The 9,176-nt window shown below is 37.4% G+C and overlaps 1 protein-coding gene across 1 annotated transcript in view; it reads left to right on the forward strand.

Annotated features, from left to right (window-relative positions):
* TSPAN8 (tetraspanin 8) overlaps positions 1-3,369 on the forward strand; it is a 35,485-nt gene extending 32,116 nt beyond the window's left edge. Inside the window, exon 8 of the mRNA XM_062202070.1 lies at positions 2,735-3,369. Within this exon, the coding sequence (XP_062058054.1) occupies positions 2,735-2,788 (54 nt within the window). The 3' untranslated portion in view covers positions 2,789-3,369. The remainder of the gene's footprint in view (positions 1-2,734) is intronic.
* Positions 3,370-9,176: the final 5,807 nt, after the last annotated feature.

Below are 9,176 nucleotides of genomic sequence, written 5' to 3' on the forward strand. Positions count from 1 at the left end.
AATGGAATGCTGGTGTTGTAGGCGAAGACATGCGTCTGCACCACAACACCAGCCCTAGCCTACTTCTCTCGATTCTGTCTTTTGAAAAATGCCCTTTGTTTCTTTACTTTATGTTCTGGGCTTATACTAACTTAGAAGTAAGTACTAATGATTTCTTAGATGAATGACACAAGAGTGTATATATACTCAGACATACAGTGGATATTCATGTATATTTGATAGAGTTGAAATTAAATGAAAGATTGAGAGTTCAGGCTTTAAATTGGAAAATATTCAATGTGAGTGTTAAATTTCATATTATACCCAAACTCAAACAATTGGCTATGGTTGGCTATAACCAGCAAATGCATTTAAGAAGCTTCTCATAAGTAAAGCCAGAAAAAATAAACAATTGGAGAGATTGATGTCTCTTGTATCATATCCAAATGCATTGCCAGAGAATTAAATACACTGAGTGGAAAATAAGAGTGCAAGAGGAATAGTATATTTCAGTATTTTACAAAATGGGTATACATCATGTATTTGTTAAAATTTTAGATATTTTAGTGTTCTAAAGAAATATACAGGGAAATATCTTAATAAAGGCATTATGTACAGTAATTTATAGATGAAGAGTTTATAAGGTGCTATTGTAAAATATGGCCATAGTTTTCTTTTAGATTAGTTGAATTAGATTCTGTAGATAAGGCAAACAGTTGGTTCAAAGAAGTGTTTGAGGTTTTTTGGTTGTTCAATTCCTGAATCTAAAGCCTGCTCTCCCTGTAGGGTTTGAAGAGAAAGGAGCTAATTTTCTATTCCTTCCTCCTTTATTCAAAAAGCAATTTTGAAGGTAGTTCTTCTGTCATCCAATCTACAAAAATGTGTTCTCCCCTCTCCAGTGGCACTTAGATCTGTCACAGAGTCATTAATACAAGTTGTCTGACACTGAAGCCCATTACCCTTCTTTGTTTCCCAAGTTTAAATTCAGGGAAACACAAATATACACAGAGTGAAAAACTTCTTTGCAAATATTCTTAAGGAAGCACATGTCCCTGCAGAAAACACATTCAGACCATTTCCACAGAAATAAGTCATACAACCAACAAACAACACCCTTCCACATTTAAACCTTTGGACTTAATCTCTTTAGGCATAGGATTTAATGGAGTGGGACAACTGTTTCCAAAGCTCCGTTAAGAATCTTCTCAAATTAGTTGGTAGGAATCTATGCAAAATGCTTTATTCTATAAGGAAGATGTACCTATAGACATTTTTGGATTGTCAGTATTTTTACTTAGATAACCAATCATCTTTCCTTAATTGACTACAGTAATCTATAAGCTCCCAAACTAATCAGCATTTACTTTCCCACTTTATTTAAAAAAAAAAAAAAGCCATTGACACTGATAGTCATTACTGTGTAGGATAAAACTTATGCTGATAGGTGGTCCTGGGAATAGAGCAGTTAAACATGGTAATTTACAGTTTTTTTAGACTGCTTCACAATATTGGACTTCTCTATACCACTTAGCAAATTTTTCATGAGTCTTAGCATATCTTATAATGTGATAAATCTCTTTTATTTGGTGTTTTCCCACACAGTAATTAATGTTCTTTTCAGAAAGAGCAAAATAAAACATGTGATATTAATTGTCTAGTTTGCTGATGAATGGTGGTCTTCTATTTTAAGAATGTGGCAATGAAAAACAATTGCCTTTTCCCATTATTTTGCACATTTTCTTTTTTCTTTCCTGATACTTGTTCCCCAGACTTAAAGCTTAGGATCAAAGCAGAAAGTCTAAATTTCAGTCCTGACTTTGAGAACATTCTGAATGAAAATCATTATTTTCGCAGAGAATTGGTGACTTTTGTTGTTGTTAAGAAGGAAGAAATATTAGGCAGCAATTCTCCTTTGAATTACATTTCCAGAAAAGGATTAGTAAGCAGAAAGTCTCAACACAGTAGGAGCATTTAAGATGACTCAGCATAGATGGCACCTTGCCGTCTTCCTGCCTCTATTCCAGGGAGCTGTTGAAGAGACACACCGGTCCTTTCTGGCATTTCAACATCAAAGTCACAGTGTGCAAGACAACCAGTGCAGAGCCAATTACAGCAAATTTTGGGGTCCCTTATTCTTGGAAGAGCTATATAATGAGATGGAAATTATGCCCTAGATTTTCAGCTGTGCTTTTCAACTTCAAAGGAAATTCCTGAATTAAGCTATTCCCCATAGTTTAGAAGCTTTTTTTTTTTTTTAAAGAAAAGTTACTTCATGTTTTCATCCCTCATGGCAATGACTAAAACTATGGTAAAAGAAATTCTAGACTCCTTGATTTTTATGCAGATGATCTAAACCAGATGATCACAATCTAACTATGGAAGCAATAGGTATATTTAGCCCCCGGAGGCCTGAGCTCCCCAGAGCTACAGGGCAGATGCCCTACAGAAGAATATATGTGTTCCAGAAAGAGGATCAGGGCACCTGGTGGCAGCTGCCACTGCACATTTAAATAGGACTTTTAGAATCTGGTCAGCCAAAAACTCTGATTAAAACACACAGAGATGCACAGAGAGCTTTCTGGGTGCTCTTTTGACCCTTGGGAATCAATAGTTTCCTGAGAACAATGAGTTAGATAAATAAGATTAGAATTGTCAGTAGGTTGAATCTTTTTATTTATAATTTTTTCTGTTTATTTATAATGTCTTCATTGCTTTCCTTTAAATTATATATTAATTCTGTTGCTTTATTCTCTAGATGCTTGGTTTAGTGTTTTCTATGGTCCTGTACTGCCAGATTGGGAACAAATGAAACTGTGGATATGTCAAGCTATCATCAGCCAAACCCCTTTTTAAAATGTCTCTAGACATAGCTAGAATATGAATATCTTCTAGACACATTGGACATATTTAAGAATTGAGGGACACAATAAAAAGTATATGAATGTGTATTTTTACTCAAAATAAAAGTAACATTGTTTACATGGTGCCTTCCTATTTCTAAATGATTGTGTTCAGGTAATGCTGTATTTAAAATGCCCATCTAGAGCCACCCAGTGGAATAACCTACATTTCCAAGTGACAGGGCCATAGATAGACAAGACAGTGTATCTGCGATCTTCAGAATCAACACTGTCTTCGGTATAATCTGTCCACTGTTGATGATAAGATTGAATTAAATCTGAAGCTGAAATAATTGAGAGTGTCCTGCTAACGGGTCAACATCTCTTTTCTACGTATGGCAATGACTACTAACGATGTCTCTCTCTTGCTAACATCTATTGTGGGGACAAACATATGTGAGTGTCTGTCTCCCAGCCATTGGATCTCTGGTACATTCTGAATCTTCCTCTGGGACACAGAAGTATTTTTAAAATTTACTTTTTGTCAGAGTACAATATACACACAGTAAAGTGAATGCAACTCAAGTGTATAGTCCTGTGACTGCATACACCTGTGTAGGTCCCAGCCAGATCAATGCACAGAACCTTTCCAGCACACCAAGTCCAGCTTCATGCCACCTCCCAGTGCAGTCCTGGAGCTGGCTCATGCTAACATGCCAGAGCAGGCGGTGCACACACACGCTCTTCCCAACTATGATCTTTGAGTCATTTTTACTATTGTTGAACTCTCTCTAAAAGTAATAATGACGTATGCACTGTGGCTTCTTTTACTCAAGATTTTGTTTGTGAGATTGATCTGCATTGTTGCATGTTGCTGGAGTTTGTTCTCATTGTTATATATCATTGTACAGTATATGAATATATCACTGTTTATCTATTCTTCTATTGATATGCATTTGGTTTGCTTTCTGTTTGGGCACTATTATGAATAAAGCTGCTATAACGTTCTTTTACATACATAAAAGTGCTCCTTTTAGGGTACATATGTAATAATGAAAGTGTTTGTATATGTGTGTGTGTGTGTTCAGCTCTCATAAATTCTGTTAAGACATTTTCTAAAGTGATGATACTAATTTATATCTATACTAGACAAGTATGTTAGACTCAATCTCCTGAGGGAGAGGAAAAGGAAGAAAAGCAGTTACTTTGAAGTAGCTTGGAGCGACTACCAAGGAACAGGTAACTTAAGCAAATCCTGGAATAGAATAGGCACCTCTATTCTGTGCTCCCTACTAATGATAAAAAAATCATCTTTCTCTCAGCATATGTCATATTCCAAGAACCATAGCAGAAACTGTCATTTTATTATCACCTCTCTTCTCACCACATTCTTATGAGACAGATACTATCTTTCTTTCCATTTTGCAAATGAGCACATTGAGGCATAGAGAAGTTAGGTGACTTGCCCCAAGTCAAACAGTTAATAATTGGCAGAACTGGGTTGACAAATGCTTCCCCAATCCTGGCTGTTGATCATGTTAACTTTCCCAAATCTATCAATAAACTTGTATTATTTTATTATAATTATCTGACCATGGATTTTACCTTTGTTAATATTACCAAAAACTACTTGAGAGGCATTGATTGTTCCTAATTTGTGTTTATAAACCAAGTACCTATTGAATGGCTTGGTGCATAAATGATATTCAATAAATTATAGCTAAAATATTAGATGTATTGAGAACTTATTATATTCCTAGAATATACTAAGCATTCTACGTTCAGTAACTCATTTAATCTATAATTGCCCTCTTATATTAGCACAATTATTAGCCACAATTTGCAGACAAGGAAAACAGAGCCTGAGGAGACTAATTTTTCTTAGATTATGTAGCTAGTAAATAAAGAGTTCTGATTTAATCTAAGTGACTCAAAATCTGTACTACTTTGTCATATCTTATGATACTGTTGGGAGAAATAGGTAAAAGGATGTGTAGTCACGTGGCTCATGTATGCTGCCCGGCACATATTAGGGCTCAATGTATACATAATGGCATCAGGATGTAAAGGAACTTGTATCAGGACCAGAAGCTCAGCCTTAGAGGTTAAGATGCTGATTAATACACATGCATCTCAAATAACAATACTTGTTTTTTTAAAGTATTTGCTTATTTGAAAGGCAGAGCCACAGTGAGAGAGCTGGAGGGAAGGAGGAGGAGAGGGAGGGAAGGAGAGGGAGAGAGAGACAGGGAGGAAGGGAGAGAGAGACAGAGAGGGAGAGAGAGAGGAAGAGAGAGAGACAGAATGAATCTTCCATTCACTTGTTCATTCCCCAAATGGCTGTAACAGCAGTGGCTGGGCAAAGCCAAACATTGGAACCTGGAACTCCATCTGAGTCTTCACATGGGTAGCAGGGACTCAATACTTGAGTTGTCTCCCAGGAATATTAGCAAGGAGCTGGATCAGAAGCAGAGCAGCTGGGACTTGAACCCATGCTCATTCTGGATGCAGGCATTGTGAGCAATGGCTTAACCTGCTGCACCACAGTGCCAGCCCTACAATACTTGGATTTCATTCTAGGTTCAGGCTCTTGACCCTAGTTTTCTGCTAATTCAGATCGTGGAAGGCAGTAATGATTGCTCAAGTAATTGGGTTCCTGCCACCCACTTGAGAGTCTTGAGCTGCATTTCTGGCTCCAGGCTTGGAAGCTGTGGCAAGCATTTGGGGAGTGAACCAGCAGATGGAGCTCTGGCTCCCTCTTTGTGTGCATGTATGCACACCTCTCAAATCACTAAATTAAAATAGAAAATAACTTGTATCAGTCAGGGAAACAGAAACCCTCCACTATTTCAAGTAATGGGAATACAACTTAAGGAATTTGTGTATTTTTCAATTTGGACTGCTATAACAAAATACAACCCACTGGGTGGAGTAAACAACAGAAGCTTCTTTTCTCAGAGTTCTAGAGGCTGAGTCCAAGATCAGGTACTGGCAGATTTGGCTCCCAGTGAGGGCTTGCTTTCTGGTTAGCAGATCAACTGCTTCTTGCTGTGTCTTTACATGTGTGTGTGTGTGATAGAGAATGAAAACTCTCTGGTGTGCCCTCTTGTAGGATAATATAATTGAGGGCTCCACCCTTATGACCTTATTTAACATTATTTAATTCAGATACAGCCAAAATGGGAGTTAGAGCTTCAGCATGTGAATTTAGGGGGACATGATTTAATCTATAGCAACTTCTTATACAGATGATGGAAAAACTGGGAAACCAAATGGAATGGCAAGGAAAACCAGAGATTAGCAGCAATAGAAATTTATTAGTGTGTCTAAAACAGAGGGGCAGCAACACTTACCAGAATCCAGGGTTCAGGACCACTTAGTGGAAGGTAGAACCAAGGCAGGGATCACAGAGGGAGAACTGTTCAGCGGAGTAGAAGTAAGAGGTGACTTAATAGCCATTAGTAAAAGAGGAGAGAGAGATAGAGAAAGAGAGAAAACGAGAGAAGTACTCTGGTTTCTTTCCCCTGTCCACTCCAATCTTACTGGATCTCCCATTGGCCAACCCACTTATAAGTCAGAAAACATGGGCGCCTGGGAAATGTAGTTTTCTTTGATAGAAAGCAGAGCTGGGGATAGCAAGGGCTGGGACTGAGAGTTGACAGGAGAGAGACTGTCAAAGCAGTTAGAGAGTTAGCAGGTTTACTGCTGGACTTTTTGAGAAAAGCTTATAAAAATTGTGGAACGTATAACTGAGATTTAGAATTGTCACAAGAAAGTATGCAAAGTTTCTTTGATTCTTTCTCTTATGGCTGAAGTACATATTTTAGGGATAGAGAGGACTATAGAGTAGTTGTTCTTAACAGAGGGCCATCTTGTCTCAGAAGATATTTGGTAGTGTTTGGAGACACTTGTTTTCACAAGTAGAGTACATGGTGGGGGTTACAATTATCTAGTGGCCAGAGCCTGGGAATGCTGCTAAATGTTCTGCAGTTCTTCTGAATGTGCCCCACAATGAAAAATTACATAGTTCAAAATGTCGATGGTGCTGTGATAGACCTGGCTTTAGAGAAGCTCCTGTGAGTAACAAAATCCATCTCAGGACACAATAATGTGCGTGTGAGTTTGGAAAGTGAATGGGATTGGAGTCAGGAGTCATTTTAGACTGGAATCTCACACTGGCTAGTTTTGTGACCTTTACAATTCACTGAACTTGATTTTCCTCCTCTTGAAATAAGAATTTTATCAAGAAGATTTTTAAGCTCTCTACCAATTCTCAAATATCTGTGTATACTAACTTCTTAAATGTATTTAGTTTTCTACTATGGGTATTTTAAAAATATCAGTATTTATTTGCTTATGATAGTTCCCCTAAGTTTCCATTTTAATCTTCAGAGCTGAAGGTGATTGGGCCGGAAGTTTTTATTCTCTCAAAGGACATTCAATTCAGATGTAAGAATAAGCACATTCTTTAGTTTCATGCTTCCAAGGTCAAGCCATACTATCGAAAATGTATTAAATTTGGTTAAAATATTTAAGAATCATAGCAAGAACAAAATAAAAGGACACTCTAAATTGATAATTTAAGATAGATGAAAATGTTTTTTTCAATTCAGAAAAATGTAGGAATTATCTTCATGATGCTTAAGATTGTACAGTAGCACTAATTTAAGTATATAACATTTACATTAAAACTTGGAAGATAGTTGTCAGGTCTGCCAACTTCTGTTTCAGTATTTTATTTTTATTATTATTATTTTTTTTTGTTTTTGACAGGCAGAGTGGACAGTGAGAGAGAGAGACAGAGAGAAAGGTCTTCCTTTTGCCGTTGGTTCACCCTCCAATGGCCGCCGCGGTAGGTGCACTGCGGCCGGCACACCGCACTGATCCGAAGCCAGGAGCCAGGTGCTTCTCCTGATCTCCCATGTGGGTGCAGGGCCCAAGCACTTGGGCCATCCTCCACTGCACTCCCAGGCCACAGCAGAGAGCTGGCCTGGAAGAGGGGCAACCGGGACAGAATCAGGTGCCCCGACTGGGACTAGAACCCAGTGTGCCGGCGCCGCAAGGTGGAGGATTAGCCTAGTGAGCCGCGGCGCAGGCCAGTCTGCCAACTTCTCTGCTTCACTCTCACCACCATCCTGCCTTATCTCTCCCAATCTCTCTTGAGAAAGTATCATTGCAATAATATCTTGATGACTTTTTTAAGTTTGTTTTTTTCTTCAGATTCATTTTCCAGTGGGCAATGGAATGAGCTGCCTAAAATGCAGACTTTATCAAGTTAAACAACTGTCCCCCCAAAAATAGAGAATCTTGAATGGTTCTCTGCTGACTACAATGCCCTTCATAAGAACTAAGAGAACCATGTCCATCTTTCTTTGCTCTTCTCCAGTACTCTTCCATATGTACCCAATATGGCTTCAACTTTCTGCTTTTTGGCTATACTTTCATATCTTTGCCATTGTGCTCACTGTGCCTAGAATGGCCTTCATATTCATTTGGTTGGATACCCTCAAGTCTAGCTCACATGTCATCTACTCCATGAAGCTTTTATGGATCTAATCATAGCAATTCTTTCATTCATCTGCATTTTCCCATAGCATATTATATTTACAGATCAATTATCTTAATTTTGGGTATGTTTTTGTCTGTATTTTATTATAGTATCCTTGAATGCTTTTGAGTTCTGAATTCTGAATTGAATTGAATTCTGCATTGAATTTGAGTTCTGAACTGAATTTATCCCAGGCTTTAGTATAATACACAATATACTAATGGATTAATAAGTGTATGTTATTATTAATATCCCCTACTCCACTTGATGAAAGATATCCATTGTTACATTATGGATATTTTCCTTTTATTATCTATGTCTCCATATAATAACTATTACATGTAGTGCTTATTACATGCTAGGTACTCTTCTAAAGAATTCACATATATTCATTCATTCAGTTCTCACAACAGTTATATTGCTAAAGTTATCCTCATCTTACATATAAGAAAACCATAGGAAGAATAAGTAAGTTGCCCAAAGAATTCAGATTCAGCTGTTCTACAGATTGCATTATTGACCCACAATACTATGGTACATCTCTTGGAGGGCAAAGTTGATTTGATTAATAAATAACATTTTAGATTTTTTCTAGAGTAACTGAACTGCTAAGGGTAATACTTGAACATTGAAGTATATTGCTGTATCAATGTAAGCCCACATGTCATGATCTCCTTTCCTTTGCTCTCATACATTGTATATAACCCCATCACTATATTCATCATGCTATATTTCAAAGATTTGTTTCCATATCTACCTCTTTTATCTGACTGGGAACAATTTGAGACAAGCAATGTATCATTTTAAAA

This window comes from Lepus europaeus, chromosome 10 (genome assembly GCF_033115175.1).
Source record: "Lepus europaeus isolate LE1 chromosome 10, mLepTim1.pri, whole genome shotgun sequence".
In the NCBI taxonomy this organism is placed as follows: domain Eukaryota; kingdom Metazoa; phylum Chordata; class Mammalia; order Lagomorpha; family Leporidae; genus Lepus; species Lepus europaeus.